General features: G+C 40.5%; 2 protein-coding genes across 4 annotated transcripts in view; both read right to left on the bottom strand.

Annotated features, from left to right (window-relative positions):
• The window catches only part of LOC129745479 (N(6)-adenine-specific methyltransferase METTL4), a 39,865-nt gene extending 33,976 nt beyond the window's left edge, over positions 1-5,889 (bottom strand). The window contains exon 1 of the mRNA XM_055738587.1: positions 3,574-5,889. The gene's annotated coding sequence lies outside the window, so the exon portion shown is untranslated. The remainder of the gene's footprint in view (positions 1-3,573) is intronic.
• A 3,755-nt stretch (positions 5,890-9,644) lies between these two features.
• LOC129748185 (peroxisomal multifunctional enzyme type 2-like) lies at positions 9,645-21,405 on the bottom strand. Of its 3 annotated transcripts, none has more exons than XM_055742695.1 (6): positions 21,295-21,405; positions 19,875-20,546; positions 19,300-19,814; positions 18,641-19,238; positions 10,186-10,371; positions 9,645-10,087 (listed from the first exon to the last, which is right to left on the bottom strand). In XM_055742695.1, exons 2-6 carry the CDS (start codon positions 20,521-20,523, stop codon positions 9,876-9,878), a joined length of 2,160 nt encoding a protein of 719 aa, XP_055598670.1. In that variant the 5' UTR covers positions 20,524-20,546; positions 21,295-21,405; the 3' UTR covers positions 9,645-9,875. The 3 variants fall into 3 exon arrangements, with proteins under 3 accessions (XP_055598670.1, XP_055598671.1, XP_055598672.1); XM_055742696.1 differs by having other exon boundaries at positions 19,875-20,553; positions 21,295-21,398; XM_055742697.1 differs by lacking the exons at positions 18,641-19,238; positions 19,300-19,814; positions 19,875-20,546; positions 21,295-21,405 and adding an exon at positions 10,870-11,028.
• Positions 21,406-21,965: the final 560 nt, after the last annotated feature.

The raw sequence follows: 21,965 nt of genomic DNA, 5'->3' as shown, positions 1-21,965 counted from the left end.
ACATTGAGCGAGCAAACTTTTAAAATCGTCTGCGCTGTCTGACCATCAATGTGCCTCATCGAAACAAATCGTGAGCTACGCAGCGCTCACTGTGTAAAAAAACAAGGGCTCGTCTATCGTCGAACGACTTTTGATCGTTCCAGGAGCATGGTGTGTTCTTTATTTCTCGAAGTTTGACCGTGTGACTTTGATTCCAGATATTTTCCCAACTTGCCCATATTTGATTTTTTTATGGTTCTTATAGCATCAGTGTGAGGAATTGGGGAAATTAGAAGAGAACTCTGACTTCCTTCGAAACCTAAACGGTCAGCAGCTTCGTTGCCAGAGATTCCGCAGTGCCCGGGGACCCAGCAGAGAATTACATTTTTGGAGACCGCCTGTTTTGATCGACCACCACATAAGGTCACTTGGGTATCCCGAGATGGCCGAACAGAAAATCAAATTGATCACATCTGCATCAGCCGAAAATGGAGAAGGAGCCTTCTTGATGTCCGCAACAAACGAAGCGCAGACATTGCATCTGACCATCACCCCGTCCTTGGCGAGATACGACTGAGAGTTGCGCGTGTCCAACGGCGCGAGGAGAAAGTCGGGTGTCGATACGACGTGCACCGGTTGGAGAATTCAAAGGTGAAAAGGGCATACGTTGAACAACTAGAGTCCCGAACCTCGGAATTGCCGACAAACGAAACAGTCGAAGAACAGTGGTGTGGAATCAAGAATGCCTTCATTACGACGACCCATGGTACTCTCGGGAAAGTTTGTGGAAGAAGAAATGAATGGATGTCGGATGAAACTTGGAGGATGGTCGATGATCGGAGAAAGGCGAAAGTCGGTATTGAGTAGACATGTACCGGGTCAGCCAAAGAAGCCGCCCGCTTACGATATGCGGAGCTGGAAAAGGTAGTTAAATGAGCTTGCAGACGAGACAAGAGAGCCTGGACAAACTCACCAGCCGAAAAGGGAAAAAGAGCCGCCGCCAATATTGTGCAATGGATATATCCAATTAATTTATGACATTTCTCGACGCCTCAAAGGTGCAAGGACTAATGCAAGAAAGACCGAGCAGGTCAGTTCATGACCGATCGAACAGATCAACTCAAACGATGGACTGAGCACTTCGAACAACTCTTCCGAGTCACGAATAGCGATGGCCAACAGAACCCACGAAGCGCCAACGGTAAGTCGGAAGCGCCCTCGCTGGCTGAAATAAAATCAAAGACATAAAATTCAACAAAGCACCTGGGATCGATTGCATCCCTGCTAAAATGCTGAAAGCCAACCCTGCCCTGTCCCGAAGAAAGGAAACCTGACAGAGAGCGGTAACTGGCGTGGCATAACTTTGATCTGTACAACTCTCAAAGTACTCTGCAAAGTGATCCTGAACAGGATCCAGAAGAAAATCGACGCTACACTCCGACGGCAGCAAGCTGGATTCCGATCCGGACGATCATGTGTAGACCACATCACAACGCTACGAATAATACTGGAACAAATCAACGAATTCCAGGACTCTCTTCACTGCTGGTGTTCGTTGATGTCGAAAAAGCATTTGACCGACTGAACCACGAAAACATCTGGGCGGCTCTAAAGCGACGAGGAGTCCTAGAGAAACTAGTCCATCTCATCGAAGCACAATACGAGACATTTTCGTGCAAAGTCCTGCACGACGGTGTCTTGTCTGATCCAATCCCGGTAACTGCTGGATTGAGACAAGGATGTATATCATCACCGCTACCCTTTCTCATCGTAATGGATTATATCTTGACTGAATTGATTGACTGTAGACCGAACCCAGAGTTGCCGTGGAATCCTTCGACAATGGAGCAACTGAACGACCTTGACCTGGTTGACGATATTGTTTTGCTTGCCCAAAGCCAACAAGACATGCAGAGCAAACTCGACGATCTCACCGAAAGCTCCAAGGCAGCAGGTCTCAAAATCAATGTCGAAAAGACCAAGTCGATGTAAATCAACACAGTAATTCCTCCCAATTTCGTGGTATCTGGACAACAGGCTGAGAAAGTGGAATGCTTCCAGTATCTTGGTAGCCAGATAACGCCTGATGGTAACCAAGAAAGACATCGAAACGCGGATCAAAAAAGCCTGATTTGCGTCCGCGAGTCTACGAAACAACTGGCACTCACGCAAGATCTCTCTACGAACTAAAATCCGAATCTTCAATTCAAACGTCAAATCCGTATTGCACATAACCCTAATCTAGACCCATACGTGTGGTGCAGCGTAGAAGGTCTCGCGTAATAGCTCTGCGACGTAGTTCTACCTCCCCGTGGTGCAGAGTGGAAACGTGTCTGCTAGTCCGGCGTATTGCAGATGTACGGCCAAGAGAACTACACCAAACCCACTAGAGGCCGTCGACGGGTCTGCCAAACCCGCGCGGAAGAAGTGGTGCACCCGGGTACTCCAACACGCTTTCGGGGGGTCATGACCCTGATATGCGGATGCGACCGGAGGGAGAGCGATCGCCAACTTGTTTTGCGCTTCGGTGGGTATAGACCCGACTCGCAAAATGAGTAGATGCGCAAAGTGGTGGCCAATGGTGGGCCGATCACTTAGGGACGTGTTTACACATCAGTGTCCGAGAGGTACATTTTGCCGGAGGTGTCAGGGTTCGACACGCGTTTCGGGAATTGATGCGCCTGAACCGCAAGTTTGACCTGATGAGGGCGTTCTATAGCTCGATCTGCGCTTCGGGTGGTCAAGCGCCCGACTTGAAGATCGGGTAGTTGCGCTGAGTGGGGACTTAAGTCAACACTATTTGTGAGTTCGGAGGAGTCTGAGTCCTACACGTGGCTTAGGGGGCTTACCCCTCCTACCCGCGTGTTTGAACAGAGAAAGTGTCGTCGACAACTCGCTTTGTGTTTCTGGATCTTGGACTGTACTCACAAAGTTAGTAGTTGCGCTGTGTGGGGACCTCATTCACACGATGAGATGTCGGATCCTAACTCGTCAGAGGAGGGATTGAGCATCGAGTTGTGTTAGAATGAGGCATTGCTGGTAGAGGATTCGGAACCGAGTATTGCCTTGGAGCGCACTAGCGCGAATTGACCTCCCACTATTGAAGTAAAGTGTGTCAAACAGTTCGAGGTGGGAACAAAGGTCAGTGGCCCCAGGTGGACTTTATGGCGTAGGGGGTACAGTGTTCCTTAGTCGTTCAATTGCACCCATGGACCCAGAGTAGCAAACTGGGGGGACGCGGTGGCTCGCCGTGCCTTGGAATGCAATCCGTAAATTGGATTTACCACCTGGGTTAACAACTAATAAAAAAAAGAAGGTCTCTCGTGCTCAGCTACGATTTTTACTGCAGCGAGAAGAAGCAGTGGATAAACTATGCGGGGTGGTCGTGACGGGGTTCTAGCTTGGTAGTTTACCAACCGGCCATGCCTTGGTAGTTAGAAATCCTATAGGAATGTTTGTTCTGACTAACACAAGTTACTTTGAAAGCGTTACCTTATCGGCATACGTGTCACGGGGCCTTCTGTACTACTGTGCAAGGTTCAAGTGCAGGAGTACAGCCTCTTCTTTCAGTAGTATTGTATCTTAATTACTTACTTACTTAATGATCCCGCGCCGATCCTCCGGTGCATAGGGCCGTGGTAAAAGACCTCCAGAGGAACCAGCGTCTTCACCTGGTCCCAGTCAAGATTCTCGTCGACAGTTCGGATTTCAGCGGCTAGGCTTCGCCGCCACGAGTTTCTAGGTCTGCCTCTTCTTTGATTCCAATCTAGCGCCTCTCTGCAAATCTCGTTTTCATCTTTTCGCAGCGTGTGCCCAATCCATCTCCACTTACGTTCCCGAATCTCGATTTCTAGCGCCCTTTGATGACACCGGCGATGTAGTTCCTCATTCGACATCCAGTTGCCAGGCCACCAAGCGCGGGTGATATTCCGCAGGCAGCGGTTTACAAATACTTGCAGTTTTCGCGTCGTCACCGCATATGTGCACCAAGTTTCGCACCCATACAGCAATACGGATTTGACGTTTGAGTTGAAGATTCGGATTTTCGTTCGTAGAGAGATCTGGCGTGATGTTTCGGAGACTCGCAAATGCAAAACGGTCCTTTCTGTTCCGGGTTTCGATGTCTTTCCTGGTACCACCATCAGGCGTAATCTGGCTACCAAGATATTGGAAGCACTCCACTTTCTCAACTTGTTGCCCAGCTACCATGAAACTGGAGGGATTTGCTGTGTTGATTTCCATCGACTTGGTCTTTCCGACATTGACTTTGAGACCTGCTGCCTTGGAACTTTCGGTGAGGTCGTCGAGTTTGCTCTGCATGTCCGGTTGTGGTTGGGCGAGCAAAACAATATCGTCAGCCAGGTCAAGGTCGTTCAGTTGATCCATCGTTGAAGGATTCCACGGCAATCCTCGGTTCGGTGCACAGTCAATCCATCCAGTCAGAATCTTATTCATTACGATGAGAAAAAGTAGCGGTGATAAGATACATCCTTGTCTCACTCCAGCAGTAACCGGGATTGGTTCGGACAAGACACCGTCGTGCAAGACCTTGCACGAAAATGCCTCGTATTTAGCTTCGATGAGATGGACTAGTTTCTCTGGGACCCCTCGTCGCCTTAGAGCCGCCCAGAAGTTTTCATGGTTAAGTCGGTCAAATGCTTTTTCGAAATCAACGAACACCAGCAGAAGAGAGTCCTGGAATTCGTTGATTTGTTCCAGTATTATTCGTAGCGTTGTGATGTGGTCCACACATGATCGTCCGGATCGGAATCCAGCTTGCTGCCGTCGGAGTGTAGCGTTGTACAGCGAGGGTTGTACAGATCAACGTTATGCCTCGCCAGTTACCGCACTCTGTCAGGTCTCCTTTCTTCGGGACCTTTACGAGGATACCCTGCATCCAGTCGGCCGGGAATGTTGCAGTATCCCAGATGTCAGCGAAAAGACGGTGCAACATTTGTGCTGACAGGGCAGGGTCGGCTTTCAACATTTCAGCAGGGATGCAATCGATCCCAGGTGCTTTGTTGGATTTCATGTTTTTGATTGCCGCTTCTATTTCAGCCAGCGGAAGCGCTTCCGAGTTGACGCCATTTATGCGACTTACTGTTGGCGCTTCGAGCTGCGGATTCTGTTGCCCATTGCTATTCGTGACTCGGAAGAGTTGTTCGAAGTGCTCAGTCCATCGTTTGAGCTGATCTGTTCGATCGGTCAATAACTGACCTGCTCGGTCTTTCAGCGGCATTCTTGCATTAGTCCTTGCACCACTGAGGCGGCGAAAAATGTCATAAAGTAATCGGATATCTCCATTGGCGGCGGCTCTCTCTCCCTCTTCGGCTAGGGAGTTTGTCCAGGCTCTCTTGTCTCGTCTACAAGCTCGTTTAACTGTCTTTTCCAGCTCCGCATATCGTAAGCGGGTGGCTGCTTTGGCTGACCCGGTACATGCCTGCTCAATTCCGACTTTCGCCTTTCTCCGATCATCGACCATCCTCCAAGTTTCATCCGACATCCATTCACTTCTTCTTCCACGAACTTTACCGAGAGCACCATGGCTCGTCGTGATAAAGGCATTCTTGATTCCACACCACTGTTCTTCGACTGTTCCGTCTGTCGGCAATTCCGAGGCTCGGGATTCTAACTGTTCAACGTATGCCCTTTTCACCTCTGGATTCTCCAACCGGCGGACGTCGTATCGACACCAGACTTTCTCCTCGCTCCGTTGGACACGCGCAACTCTCAGTCGTATTTCGCCAAGGACGAGGTGATGGTCAGATGCAATGTCTGCGGTTCGTTTGTTGCGGACATCAAGAAGGCTCCTTCTCCATTTTCGGCTGATGCAGATGTGGTCAATTTGATTTTCTGTTCGGCCATCTCGGGATACCCAAGTGACCTTGGCCCTTATTCTGCGCCGCGCGTGACGTGATGATTGTCACCTCACCTCGGAGTCACCGTGAGATTTGTCACCTTATTCCCGGAGTCGATGTGGGTAAAGTGACAGGAGCTCATTCTCTGGTGAGCTGGGTTGCCAGGTGCCCAGATTTGTCTGTAAAACCAAGACTTTTGACCCTTCTTCCAGATATTGGTCAGACACAGATTTTGCCCAGATTTTTGCTCAGAGTGCCCAGATTTTACAGACTTTTGGAATTGAGTGATGAAATCAATGTTCATGTATCGGATTTGATCCGTAAGTGCCAGATTAGACTGTAAATCTCTCTTGGATTCATGGGTATTGGACCAATCATTCAAAAACTTTTTTTTCGGCATGGTACGTGGTAGGAAACAGTGTTTGTTATGTAGTTCTTAACGTACTCCTAACAATAAACATTAAACTCGAAAATAACCCGAGTACAACACCCTCCCTCCCCCGCTACAGCCCATCCCCCCCCCCCTCTCACACGTCGAAAAAATTCTTGTTTAGTACCAAATTGGTGATCTTCCTTGTGCACAGACACACACAGACTTTTTTTCAAAATTGCCCAGATTTTTTATCCTCAACACCTGGCATCCCTGCTGGTGAGTGACTGAATGAATCCATGTGTCAAATTTGCTCGGTTTGCTTTTATTTTGTTCGCGTTTTCAAAATTTAATATTTAAAATTTAATAAACTAGTGCGAATTCCGGTTCGCAAAAGGCATCCGTCGAATTAACCGGTGTAAGCAAGCTGCCCAAGCTGCACTTGGAGCTGAGGACCAAAGCGGATGTGAAAAAAAAAGGAAAACCGATACGGAAAGATACGGTATCTTAGCTCAGTTGGATTAAAAGCCGAAAATTGACAAATCCGGAAGTCTACGGCAGCGGTCTAGGCCAGTCAGCGCAAAAGTGGATTCAACTTGGAACATCGGTGCCAACATTTGAAGCTTTTCAGGTTAGTATAGAAGCATTAATGTTTTGATTGCAGATGGCAAAAACATCTTACTGCATTTGCGTTGGTTTTGTTTCAGCACTATATTTGGCGGTTCTAACAAAAGGAAACGCGTCACGCTGCTGGGAGGAACCAATTATTTCTCCAGTCTGCTGGGTCCTACCAACATTGCCGCTCTTCCAACAACAGATTCCAACTGGAAGCGCATCAACCGTACCAACATCGGCATTTGTCATTCCGGAAAGACATGAAGAACTATTTCAATACAGAACACATAAATTCAGAATTTTTATGTTGTTTTTTTTTTAATTAAAATTTAGATTTAGTTGGACAGTTCTTTAACAAAAAAAATTGTAATCAAACCACTATTTAATAGGAGAAAATAAATTTAAAATTAAAATATTGGGTTCATAGGAAAAGATTAAATTTCAATTGCCACCAGAATTAAAGATTAAAATACAAAATTCTGGTTACATGGGAAAATTTGACGTCTTTTCCACATTTTTTTTTATAGAAATGCCTTGTATTAGAATTTGAAGTGAATCATACATGTAATTGGGTTCACATTCAAATGTATCGTATTTAATGCATATTTGAAGCCATTTTCCGACTAATTTTCTAACTCGTCGCTACCTGAAAAGGTACCGACAATTTGTAATTCAGATTAAAATTAAAGATTTTCGACTAGATATGCTAATTTTTTTTTATGATTTTTAGAAGAAAAAAAGTGGCTTTAAATGGAGGAAAAACAATTTTAACAGACTATTTCTGTTTATTTATATCTATTGTGTTACAATTTATTCTTAAAATGCCGCTTTGTTCACAATTTTGCTTAGATTTGTTCTTCGTCGTCACCTGAAAAGGTACCGACAATTGTCACCTAAAATCGTCACCCGAATGCGACGATTCTCACCCACGGTGACTACGACAATAGGGTAAGAACTCACAAAGTTCATCCGAAGTGACAATCCTCACCTAAACCGACTACCGGAATAGAGTGACTTGGGTGACTCGACTATCATCACGTCACTCGCGGCGCAGAATAAGGGCCCTTATGTGCTGGTCGATGGGGGAAGAGCGATCCATCGATCACCATGTTGTTGTTGCCACAAAACTCTACAAACAGCTCTCCGTTTTCGCTCATCTGTCCTAGACCATGGCGCCCCATGATGCGTTCAATGTCCTGATTGTCGGAGCCAATCTTTGCGTTGAAGTCGCCTAAATGGATTTGAATGTCACCCTTTGGAATTCTCTCCACTACGCTGTTCAGTTGACTGTAAAACTGCTCTTTCTCCTGCAAATCGGCAACGTCAGTTGGCGCATAACACTGGACCATTGTAAGGTTTCTAACCCGTGTTCTAAATCTGGCTACGATTATTCTTTCGTTTATTGGTTCCCATCTAATAAGCGCCGCGTGGCCTGCGGGCTTAACAGGAAACCAACTCCTCGTTCCCGAGCAGCATGTTCTCCTCGTATACCAGAGTAAAGCAAGACTTGCCCGGATTGTGTCTTGTGTTCTCCAGTATTAGGCCAACGGACTCCGCTCAGTCCCAGAATTTCAAGCTTGAGGCGGCTAGCCTCTTTAGCAAGTTGTTCCAGTTTGACTTGTTGGGCAAGGGTTAAAACGTTCCAATTTCCAATTCGTGTCCGTGTTAAAGTCCCTATCCCGCGATGGGGCTGCCATCTTGGACTTAGCTGGCGGGAGCCGCATTTCATAAATTCCGCCGCTAGCTGCGAGACAGACGCTATTTGAGCCGCCCCTGACCTGGAGAACAGACGCTCAGTTGTTGTTGCACGCCGCCCCTGACCTGGGGAACAGACGCGTGCGGCCACCTTCTCAGTCTGCATGCGACCAAAGCATCCACCGGGGTTGGGTACCCGATCTTCGCTTAGGTTACTCGCATCCCAGCCGGTACCACCTCTGCCTGTGGAATATCATCCGCACTTGGTGGCCTGGCAACTGGATCTCAAATGAGGAACTACATCGCTGGTGTCAAAGGGCGCTAGAAATCGAGATTCGGGAACGTAAGTGGAGATGGATTGGGCACACGCTGCGAAAAGATGAGAACGAGATTTATAGAGAGGCGCTTGAATGGAATCCAGATGGGCATCGAAGAAAGATCCAGATCCAGAAACTCGTGGCGGCGAAGCCTAGCAGCCGAAATACGAACTGTCGACGAGAGTCTTGACTGGGACCAAGTAAAGACGCTGGATCCGGATCGTCAACAGTGGTGGTCTTTTACCACGGCCCTTTGCATCGGAGGATCGGCGCGGGAACATTAAGTAAGTTAAGTAAGTATGAAAGTCAAATTTCCACCACCGAAAAAATGGCGTCACTTTGGTTGATGGATCAATTTTTAAGCAGTAGAAATCGGCATATTTTGCAACTTTATCTTTTTGAGGTACTCCATCAAGCAGCGAGGTGAAGTTTACCTGAATTGAAATGTAAAATTTGCCAAAAAAAACTGCTGGTCAAACAAAAAATCATCTTTGGTCGTACCTTCAACAAAGATTAATTGTATCTTAAATCACGATAAAAATTTGAAAAGTTTTAAGCATTAGAAACAACAGGTTATATAAATTAAACGAATTTCAGTACTACCATGCTACTAAATTTAATGGGATTTGTTCCTATTTTTTTAAATTTAAGTCCAATGGACTTTTAACATGCTACACCATTGTTTTTCCTACGTGGGCGTATGGCGCAACCTTTCATGTTTATATATAAAAAAAAACATTTGTCTTTCTCAGTCCGTCGTTATATATTGGTCACAAGGATGGTCATCGGAATCAGTTTTCAATCTGCATGTAAATTATAAACATTTGTTTATTGCCCCAGTTCCATTTTCATGCAAAAATTGAATTCACCCACCGTAGAGTAAATACAAAATACTTTTGTTATACTAAACATAATGATTACTTACATGTGTAAACTATCCTTATCACCACTGTGTTGTTGTTGTTGTGTCCACTAAAGGTGCGCTTAGTGGAATGTTTTGTAAAGTTCTTAAGAGCAAGGGGAAACAGCGCCTGAAGAAGCTTACAGCTTCGCTTCGGTTTTCAGCAGAGGAGCCAGCTTTTGAGCCAACATAATGTTTCCGGTGATTTTGAGCTTTCCCTTCATGAAGGCGGTCTGCGGGGCAAGCTTGCCGAGAGCCAGATCAACCATATCCCCGTCGGAGATGGTCATCGTGGTGTCGGCTTTACCTTGGACTGGGCCTTCGTAAACTTTGGCGTTCTTCAGGTCCAGCACTGAAATCGGAAAATAAAATTATAAAAAATATGGATTTTTGGTTGAAATCGTTTTATTTTGCTAGAAATGAACTAAAAAAAAACAGATAAATACATACCCCATTCTTTCACGACCTTGCCGGCATCGGTGATCTTGTACAGGAACACGGCATTGATGGCCTTTGCTTTGGCTTCGTTTTCGGCAATGCGTTCCTTGATGCCGGTGAACACGGCATCGCTAACAAGGTCCTTTCCTGCGGTCATGTTGGGTTTCACGATAAGCTTCTTAAAATCGACGTAAGCACCTGGAGGGGATAAAAAAAACTTCAATCAAGAAACTTCTCGAACCACCTTATAAAACTAAACAAACGAGCATCGAGTCACACTGAATGAATGAAAATGGTCGTGTTGCGTGCTATATGAATCTTCGATCGAAAGTCTTTTCCGTCTACCTAACTTTTTCGGTCAACTATGGAAACTATGGTTGTGAATTTTTAATCAAAAGGTGATACTGGCGGGTCAAGCATGACGAGCTTAGGTCGAGTAAAAGGCAGCCATTTATTGAATTTCCCCGATTGGAAGCATTTTATCAGCTCCTTGAAAAAGAAAGATTTACAAGCTATTGAACCGTTTCAAGATATCGATTTTTGATAACAGGATCATCTTATCATAGTACAATGCCAAAGAAATGCTAAAATCGATTCTGATTGCGATTTGCGAACCTACATGGTGAGATTTGAATATGGAAAACAGGAATAACTCTGATGTTAAGTACTTTTTTGAAACCCGAATGAGATACTCACAAACTTTAGAATCCGTACCGCGTGGAAAGTTTTTACTCAGCAAATAAAATGTCCAGCAGAGCCTTGGAAACACGAAATAATTGATGTGATAATCTTAACCTGACGACTAGAATCGTAGCCGCACTTCAGCACGACAGAGAACTAGAGAACTGACTGCGGGCGGGCGGAGCAGATCGAATGAACGGGGCGAAATTGAACCACCCAGCACGGGTTAAGTTAAAAGAGAGCGGCAAGTTATACACAACCGCATGTGTGAAAGAGTTGGAAGACGGGCCATTCATTCATACAAATTGCATGAATGAATGAACCCGTTTACACTCTAAAAAATCAGTACCTACTAAAAATACTTTAAAACTAAAAGATTTTTAAGTAACTTAAACAAATTTCAATAAGAAAAGAAAATAGTTTTTTATATAGATTTGTTAAGCATCACAAAACTAAAAGGTGATAAGAATTAATCGCTAGCAATTGCATGCGCTATTTTTGAGCATTTTCTAGAGTCAAATTCTTCGACTGATATGAATATTATAATTCTGGAGCAGTTATGTAAATAAGTGTTTCTACATGCCTTTTCATAACTTAGTTAAGGAAGGCATTAAATTTCTGCCATTCTTGCGTTAATGCACTTAGTTTCCAGCTGCAATTTTAGAGTAGGTGTTGAAAGATTCTGAGAAATATTTTACAAAAAGTTTCACATATGAACAGCAATTTTTAAATTTTTAAAGCATTTAAAGCATAAGAATCTGATGGTGAAAAAAGTGTCAAAATTACGTCTATTGTCTTATCCACGTTCCGAAATTTGTGTACATACTATGATTGAAACTGCTTCCAAAGTACGGTTTTAACTCCCTTTTTGCATTTTTTGTGATCATAGAATAATCAAAAAGTATATCCCTATGTCCCATATACTCAACTCAACTCAAATATTTTCGTAGCAAGTTTTTTGATTTTTTTCTTATATGTTCACTCATAGATAGAAGTATTAAGTAGTCAGTAAGCCAATTATAACAAATGTTGCTGTGTTAATTCATTCAGTTTTTCAAAAAATAGGCACGGCACGAATGCACGAATCAATGAATGGAATGAGAAGTTGAGAAAAGTTTTTTGAAATTCTCTCATTCTCGATGCTCAAGCCTCTCTCGAAGTTCAAAACTGTCATGTTTTCATTATCTAATTTGAACGAGAAATAATGACGGTGTATTTAAATACGATTTTAAGATCATTACCGTTATTACACTCAGAAAAATTTACTTGTCAAGATTCAGTTGATTTAGCTTTCATTAAATCTTTCCGACAAGGTTGCGAAATCTCATGAGATTGAGATTTTTTTGAGTGAGATTTTCCCTTTTTGAATCTCAGTGTGATGCTAGGTAATCTCATCGTGAGTATCACAAACGGTTCTTGTCTTGAATGTCAACGCTTTCTCAGACTGAGAATCACGAGCAGAAAAACTACTTTTTGGAAGGCAGAGATGCCATTTAATAATATTTGTGCAAGCACTTGAACAATGAAACAAGTTCAGAAAAAGCTGAACATACCACGACTTTTTAAAAACTGTCAGTTATACTTGATGAATGTTAAAGGCCAGTTATATATTTTTTTTAAACATTTTATAGAGAACATACTATTAAAAGCTCAGTACAATCAGGTTGATGATAAGAATTTGTTTTTTTTATTTATGTCTTTAGCAAAGTTGCGAAATTTCGTTCAGTTAATATTTTATCGAGTGAGGTTCTTCCTTTTTGAATCTCAGTGTGAAAAGTTGTGAATGAAAGTTTTGATTTTAAAACATCTTTCTGAAGAATGTATTATCATGACTTGTAAGAATCTGATTATAATATTTATTCCTTCGTTTAATGAAAGTTTTACAGAATGAGCAAAAAGTTTTTATGACCAAATATGTTGATGAGTCTCGCTCGTATTCAGAGGATTTAAGACATGCAAGTTATGAAATTGTATTTCCTACAGTAATGTACTTTTAAATCTCTTAAAAACGTTGATGCAAAGTTTTGCAATCATGGAAAAGAACCGCAAACATTGAAATGCCCAAGCTCAAAATTCTACAAAAAACCCCCAATGGCTTAATGTGCTTGCCAGAAAAAAACATCTCAAATCTTCTGGACATTACAAGAAACTATGAAAAAATATAGCAAAATCTGAATAGCTAAATATTTGATTATTAAAAATATTAACACAAAAAGTACCGCAAAGACAACTAAGCTGGGAAACACTAAAATTCAGAATTAAAATTATAAGGATACACCGGGCCTAGTTTTACAAATTTAGTATCTTTGAATTACCGAAAGTTTTTTTGTCAATTTTGCAGAAAAAAAGTTTGATGATTTTATTTAGAGCATTCGAGCTATGCTTTGCTTTTACTTGTAGCGGCTAAAGAAACTATAGTAAACAAAGAAGCGCAATCTGATCCCTTTTGAAAAAATGGGCTTGCAACCCCGCTGTAGGGCTGCCTTTAAGACTGCTTGGTTTTGCTCGATTGGAATGACACTGACAGAAAATCAAAAATTCCAATCGTGACATTTCGTCTCTTTGTTTACTATAGGCTCGTTAGTAGCGGCAACCTTAAAAACGAAGTTGAAATTTATAGGTAGCTATATAGAGTTTTAATATAGCTGAAGAAAATTGTTTCTTAATCTTCCAAACAAATTAAATTTTAAAATATAAAAATAAGAAAAAGATTTTTACCAACGAAAAACCATTCCAATTAAAACGCATGGCATCCCAGCTTATGCAACCGGCTGGAATCGACCACATATGAAAAGCATTTATGAACCAAATAAAAAGTAATAAAGAAATATCAAAATTTTCCCTTTCAAATGTAAGCGGCGGTTTGTAGCTTCTATCCTAACGGTTAATCTATTTTATTTCAATTCAAAAAAGACATTTTAATGAATTTTTATGCATTTTAACGATTTTCTTTTTCAAGAGAAGGAAAGTCGGTTTTATTTGCACCGGCTCACAGATCTTTTTCAAGTATTATCTCGACTCGCGTGATGTTAGAAATTCCCTGTGGGAAATTTCTGAAGTAGAAAACATGATCGTTGCACCAAAAAGTAGGATATGATTCATACCAGCCTATCTAATGTCCGATAAATTCACTTATTCTATTAAGAGCGTTTCCAGAAGATTTATAGGATCCTAAATAGAAAAAAGAATATGACAGAAATAATAATGTGCCATTGAATATTAAGATTGATCAAATATTATTGTACTACCATTTAGAGTAATTGTAAATTCGCTTCTTTTGTTAAGCGGCCTTACTTCTAATTTTTTGATTATTATCTTATGAGCTTTTAGACACATGCATCAGGAATGAATTGTTCTTTAATTATCATAGCTGTATTTTTTTTAACGATTTTTGAGTACGTTTAAAAATGCCCTTTAAAAGAAATTCTTGAAACCCTTGGAAAAAACACTGTTCAATTTTATTAAAATGGCTAGTTTAGACTGTTAATTGATCATTCACAGCCTAGTACATAATTTTGAAGTGGTTTTTGTGAAATCGGGAATGTTCAGATTGGGTTCGAAAATTGTTTTCTCTACGGTTGTTCCGAATATTTTACAGTCTCTAAGTGACTACTACTGTCAAAAATTCGTCAGAAAATTGCACTACCAATGAGTAGTTAGGAACAAAGAAGGGATGTCAAGGACCAAGGACGTTTTAAAAAAGATCGTTTGAAAAGAGATTTAAATAAAAGTTGAAACAAAGGACAGCTTATCACTGACATCACGGCTTCTATTTTTTCATTTAGTTGATATAAAAAAGTAGGTTTTAATTCTGAATGTATAGATGCATATTTGTTAGAATACATGATCTTTATTAATATTTCCAAATTTAGACATCCTTCACTCGTACACAACATGCTCTGAAGAAGAGACCGCATGAAATTTGATGACTGTGATCATATTACAGTTCAACATATGTTTTTTTTGTATGTCAACAGCCGAGAAAATACAAAAAAAAACCTAAAAAAATTTGAGTTTTGACCTTTTTTTGTAAGGGCAGAAACACAGTGCACGCGAGCGAGCGAGCGAGCGATTCGCGCGAAGAATCGCACCTCATTTGAACACGTTGAAAACTGTGAGACCGTTCACAGTGCAAGCGATGCGATTCGTACTATCGCGCGAAATACCATTCGGAAAATTATCCGTCGCAGCAGTCGCGTGAATACTTTGTTTTGGTTCACCCAAACTTCATATGAACCTGCACTGAGATTATTTCACGGCAGTTTTATTTGAAAATATATCGCGTTATTTTTAAATAATAAAAAAAAAACGATTTTCCTCGACTAACTGTTTAAATAAATTCGAAGCAGAGGTCAATTTCAATTATGACAAAGTTTTTCCAGCATATACCTGTCGTTTGTCCAGTATATGGACGAAATGGTGACCAGCAAATTCTGAAGAGAAATTCGTATTATTTTGCGGCACGGTGAATTTGTGCTCTTTGTGCTGTTAAAAACACATTTAGTGGTATGAATAAGGTTTAGCAATTGCTTCGATAGCTTTTACTTAGCTCGAAATCAATCAAAGCAAAAGTCCAAAGCATTTGCTTAGTTTGGTATGAATAAACATTTGCTTAGCGGATGTGTACTAAAGTCTTAGAACATAGCTTTTGCTTCGAAAAATAGAGCTATCCAACCAGCAGAATCTGAAGTTTTCTAAAGTAAAATGAAAGAAGACGATCAGAAAATTGAAAAGTACGGCTAAAGTAGCCTTGAAGTCGACGAAGCGGTTGGTGGGTGTAAGAACGACCGGAATTTTTGGTTAAATGCGTGCTCGTATGTTGATGTTTAAAGAAAAATGAAAACATATTCGAATATTTTCAAACAAAAAATTGCCTAACTTAAATTTTTATCATAAGCTCTTCCACATGTATTCGGATCGGGATAATCCGATGTATAAAAAAATGGCAAAAGGCGCGCATTTTAATTTAGATTTTTTTTAAATCTTAGGATTATAACAAAATTATATAAAAATGATAGATCTGTATAATATTTTAAATTATTACAATTTATTTCTTACTTTGAGCCAATTGGCACTTCTTCCACTATAGCCGGATTATTTTTTTAATTTGAAATATTTACTAATTGATTTGTTTAATTTTATCTTAGACGAATGATTTTATACAACGCAAGAAATATGAAAAAAAGTTGGGTTATCACTTCGAATTTTCTTCATCCATGTTGAAAATGCCTTTTTGAATTGTTTTGAAGTGAAATATTGCTAATTTGATAAATTCATGACGTTATTAAAGAATTTTTTATTGGAAAAGTCTGCTACCGAGCATGCTTAGAAAATAAAGCAATTGCTAGGAGATTTGTCGAGCAATTGCTTCAGATTTGAGCTTTATTCATACCAAACTAGCTTGTTCTAAAAGTAAAAGCTCCTGACTGAGAAAACAGCTGTCAAAAAAACTTTATTCATAACAACCGAAGCAATTGCTTTAAGCGACTGCTCGACTGCTCGATTTAGTTTAGCAAAAGCAATTACTAGGTTTTTTTCATACCACCCATTACTTCGGGGGAAAATTCAAACATTGTGAGTTTACTTTTTTCGCCAAGCTGCATAAGATGCATATTCCATATACCGGCGCGCGTTTTTTCTCTAATTATTCGAGATCTTTGGAGATTCCGGTGACAAATTGCGTGGTCATCAGGTCTCGCACGATCCAATTTTTTTTTCATTTCATTAAAAATTATTCTTTCAATTCCCTATAAATTGATTTACATAAATATTATTTTCTTTCCTATCCATAAAGTTTTTTCTCAGTGTAAATCGCATCCCGTTCGTCGCGTGCACTGTGAACGATCCTGAAAAATGTTCGCGCGAAATTCATTTCAGGTTCATTCAAAAATCGCTCGCTCGCTCGCTCGCGTGCACTGTGTTTCTGCCCTAAGAATTTCAGCCCTTGAGAATTAAAACAAATATCGATTTTTCTATTAATGTATTCTATGCTTAGCTAACTAAGCATATTTCACTGATTTCAAATAGCCAGAAAATCGATTAGAAATGTTGCTTTTAATCCCATATTATGTTATTGCTTTTAATTTTGAAAACCAACAAAACGTCAACGACTGAATTTTATTTTTTTTTTATTAAAGTCGTCTTGACTATGAAATATGTTATAAATTGTTTAGTACCAAAGCGCCGTATTTGCAAATAATATTATAAAATTAAAGTGTTATTCTCAACATTTATAAGGTAGTGTGTTGTGTACATAGACACTTTTTAAAACATAGGTACCACTAGTGAACCTTCATATAAGAGAAGCGACATCTGATCCCTCTTAAAATGAAATATGTGAAAACATCGCCGAAATCTTGGACAAAAAAATTCCCAGCACTGTTTTCTGGCTCAATGTTCAAGCTCTAAAGTGAACGCTCCTTCAATCCAACAAAATAACATTGAACTCGATGACCGAAGGATCGCGATAAACGGTATGAATGACTTGAATTTCGTTAATAATCAGTTAGCTTTCTAACTAGAAACATGATTCACCTTAGCATTAAAAAAAAATTGCACCTAATCATAAATTCATATGACCAGCTAAAAAATTATCTGTTTGAACTATAACAACAATCACAATACCTTCCTTGGTTGAGTTTTCAATAAGAAAGGTAAAAGCTCTGCGACAAAATGCTCGGATCGATTGGAATCGATTTTGACAGTTGTTTTGCTCGATTGGAATTTTGTGTTTCAGATGTCACTTCTCTTATATACAGGTTCACTAGGTACCACGAGCTTTAACACTTTCGTTATTAAAGTTTCAATAAACTCCAATCATTAAAGCGCTCTTATTTTTTTATATCAAACTGTTTGGAGTCGTTCAACTTGGCCAATCAGCCAATCATAGATTCGTTACAAATTTAACTGCCGTAAAAAAATAGTAGGGGAAAAAGTGGGGAATATAGCTGAAGATTTCTCTAATGGGATTCTGGATTTCTGATTTTTTTTCTAGATGTGATGCTCAGTGAATTTTGTTAGACATCGAAAGCTTTGAGCATCACAACGAAATTCATTGTGCTGCTTAATTGATACTCATCACGGTGAGTATCAATTTCAAATGATTATCTGAAATCTTGCAACTCTGCTTTCCGACACTTTTAATACGCAGTAAAAACACTGACCATACTGACTGGACACTCGATTTCGTATTGTGGATAATTTTTCCAACAGTACGCAATGTCGATTCCAGAGTGCGCATCGATCGATTTGAAGAAGTGCTATCCCAGTTAGGAAATGCCACCCAACTTTAAAAATAAAACACGCAATTTCTACGATAAAATCGGGCTAAACAGGACCATTTTTCCTACAGGGCATTTTTTTTTTAAATTTTTCAGGTTCGCCACCTGCCATCGGCATTGCGAACCTGCAAAATCTGACAACAAAATATTAGACAGAAAATGGTTGAATTTTTGTTCTAAGTGTCATGTCAGTGTGATCAGTGGTAAAAACAATGGTCATACGCAGTAATAAGAATTATCAAATGTCCATGTAAGTTTTGAAAATGAATTTTAAATAATTTATTTTATTTCAAATAGTTTGATTAGGAAATTTTACCCATAAAGTGAGGTAGTCGTTTAGCAATTGCTAACATGCTGGCTTATAAGCCAGATCTAGGTTACCACCCTAAATCTATAAGTTATGGAAATTTTGTAAGTCTTCGGACGTAAAATTAACACAAATTTAACGAAATGAAAGTTTGCGGATGTTCATGCAAATATGAATAAAATAAGAAAAACACACTTACCCGTAAGAACTTCGGTACTCGTTTCGACGACGAGGGTGCGGAAACAGACCCTGTTGTTGGGTTCTTTCCACATTTCAACACGCAACGTTTGGCCGGGTAGTACCGGTTTCGAAAAACGCACTTTAGCTGCCTTGAAAAGAGTTGGATCATCGCCACCAAACTGCTTCAGCACTGCTTTTACGGATATTCCCATAGTGCAGAGGCCATGCAAGATGGGTATCTTATATCCGGCGATTGCCGAAAAGCTGGGATCAATGTGCATCGGGTTGAGATCCCCAGACAACCGGTAAAGGGCTGCCTGGTCCCTGGAAGTTTTCACTTCAACCGATGCATCCGGTGTGCGTTTTGGGTTCGGAACAATCTGTTTCACTTCAGGGCTGGCTTTTGTTTTGCCGTTGAAATTTCCGACTCCAACAACAAACGTGCTGCTTTGGCCACGTGCTACTAGAGTTCCATTCTCATCGAAAGATTCCGACAGGGTAGTTACCAGAGCACCAGATCGCTTGTCCAACACGTCCAATACAGTGCTGGTTGTAGTCAGGAGGCCTTCGGTAGGGACGGAATCGAACAGCTCGATGTATTGTTCGCCGTGAAGGATCTGTGAGAATATTGAAATTAATTACAAAATTTTAAATTAAGTTTGATAAATTCAAACTTACGTTTGTCAAGTCAAATTTGGCATGAGGGATCGCCGATGCTGTAAGACTTGAACCCATAACCGATAGTAGACCAGGCAGAATGAAAAACGTAGGGAGTACTGAGAAGTCGGCATGATTTTCGTATAAAAATCGTAAATCGCTCTCATCGGTTACAGTGGCCCCAACACCGAGGGCGTACAGTATGACATCCTTGAAATTAAATTTGAAAGTGTCCGTCACTGCATTGCTGTCGGCCTTTCCATCGCGTAGCTTCTCTAGGACATCGACGAGGGACAGACTAGCCTCTCCAATTGCGTTAAGGTGTTTCGCCTGAGACATATCGGTTACATCTGCCCATACGTTCTTCACAAATTCGGGAGTCACATCTTCGTCGATTGCGGTTCGCAAAATGGATCCCTTGCCCCGGACAAAGTGAACCTTAGTGGCCCAACCAGCTGCACTTTCGATAATCGATCCCGTATCCTCGCAGGACTCGTGGCACAGATAAGCGACAACAGGTGCGATGAGTTTCGGTTCTATAGTAAATAAGAACAAATTAATTAAAAAATAATTAAATTCTATTTCTAAAAACCTACTCAATTCATTGAACAAAATCTCCGGCAGAATCCCTTCGGTCATCCTTGATGCAGCCGTGGGTACGATCACATTACATTGGATGTTATTTTTCGCACCCTCAATTGCTACCGTATTTGCCAGTCCAACAAGTCCCAGCTTAGCAGCGCTGTAGTTAGCTTGACCGAAATTTCCATACACCCCGGAATTGCTCGATGTCATTATGATCCGACCATAGTTTTGCTTCTTCATTATTGGCCAAGCGGCCCGAGTCGTAACGAAACTACCCTTCAAATGAACATCATGGATCAGGTTCCAATCTTCATCGGAAATTCGGGCAATGCTTTTGTCCCGCAGAATGCCAGCATTGTTGATCAGCACATCAACCCGACCGAATGCTTCCATTGCGGTTTGAATGATTTTATCACCATCCACCACGGAGTTGTAGTCCGGAACGGCAACACCACCGGTTGCACGGATCTCTTCCACCACTTTGTCGGCGGCATTAGATTTGCCCTGACCGTGGAAGTTGCCACCAAGATCGTTGACGACCACTTTAGCTCCTCGGGAGCCAAACAACAGGGCATACTCTCGACCCAACCCTGCTCCGGCTCCCGTAACGACCACCACTCGGCCATCGTACCGAAGTTGATTGGCGTTTGCTGATACCATATTGTTTGTTCTGTAAAAAAAAACTGCAAACTTCTGCAAGTTATTTTCTAGATTTTAAAGTAATGCCTCGAGTATAAATGTTAACAGTGTTATATGAATAAATTAAAGAGATTATTTCAAGTTAACAGGAATTATAATTTAAATTCAAATTGTAAAAATTATGTATGTAGACGATATTAATCTTACAACGTAAGATTAATAGCAAATCAGAAAAAAAACTTTAACTCTATTTTAGCTGATTTACAAAGTAATGGAAGATTTTACTGGAAGTTCAGAAATTAAGAGTTTTAACAATAGGTTATTATTTTGAAAATCTATGATTGGTTGAGCCAAAACAAGTAAATTATCATATCAATTAAATACAGAACAACAGATTGGGTTGTAATCTTATCTCGCGAGCCAGTGTATCATAAGCGGAATATGTATAAGACTGATAATTACTGTAATAAAGAAGTCGACTTTCTGCAGGTCATTCATACGCAGATATCAAGAAAGTCCTTCCATAGATTTCTGAACTTACTCGGTCAGTAGACATAATACCTACTACCATTTTAACGAATCATGCTAGGCGATTGCATGTAAATTGAGCAGATAATGTTTTTTCCCTCAACACAATTGCATTTCAAGTTTCAACTCATTAAAACATCGCCTGAGACAAATTAAAAATGCTATGTGTAATTTTGACCTTTTGATCCGACCAGCTACCATTTGAAAAACCATTCAATCTCATTTAATTTGGCGAGCTGATTCACATTACCTTTTTCTACTTACCTTCCTTTTTTAACCTTTTTACGTATCGAAATTTTACAGAAAAAAAAGAAATTGCTTTAGAAAATAACAATTAAAACTTGTACAACTCAGCACGACCTCCGTTCGGGAAGTGCAGATCAAAACAACTGCCTGAAAAATTTCGCTCGCCCAGTCGAATGAAACAGCATCAGGAGAGGTTCTGTTATCTCGTTCTATCCAACTTGGGCAGGCTGGATTCATTCATGAATGAATTTCAAAAATCTAGCTTATTATACTGAAAGGGCATAGCGCTCTTTACACAATTGAAAATAAAAAAAATGTAATTTTTTTATGGGGGTGTTTCTATTCCACATCAATGGATATTGGCTGATACGAATCAATTGTAGATGGCAGAACTTAAAGTTCTTGGTAAAAAATAAAGCAGAATTCAATAACCGGGATAAGTTTCCAGCAAATCCAAGCATGAAAAAAACTCGTGAATTTAATATAAAGCAATCTTCAAAAAATCATATTGATAGCGCGTTCGTAAATGGATTTTTTGGTAGATGTCAAGAAACCACCATCCAGAGCGTTTGCATACAGTTCGTTTATAATTTACGAACGCCAGCTTCGATAATAAAAACTATACTTCGATAGAAAAAATCTATTTACGAACACCCCGTTAGAGAGTCATTGAACAAACCTATAAAATT

This window comes from Uranotaenia lowii, chromosome 2 (genome assembly GCF_029784155.1).
Source record: "Uranotaenia lowii strain MFRU-FL chromosome 2, ASM2978415v1, whole genome shotgun sequence".
Classification (NCBI taxonomy): Eukaryota; Metazoa; Arthropoda; class Insecta; order Diptera; family Culicidae; genus Uranotaenia; species Uranotaenia lowii.
This window is presented reverse-complemented; position numbering and strand designations above follow the sequence as displayed.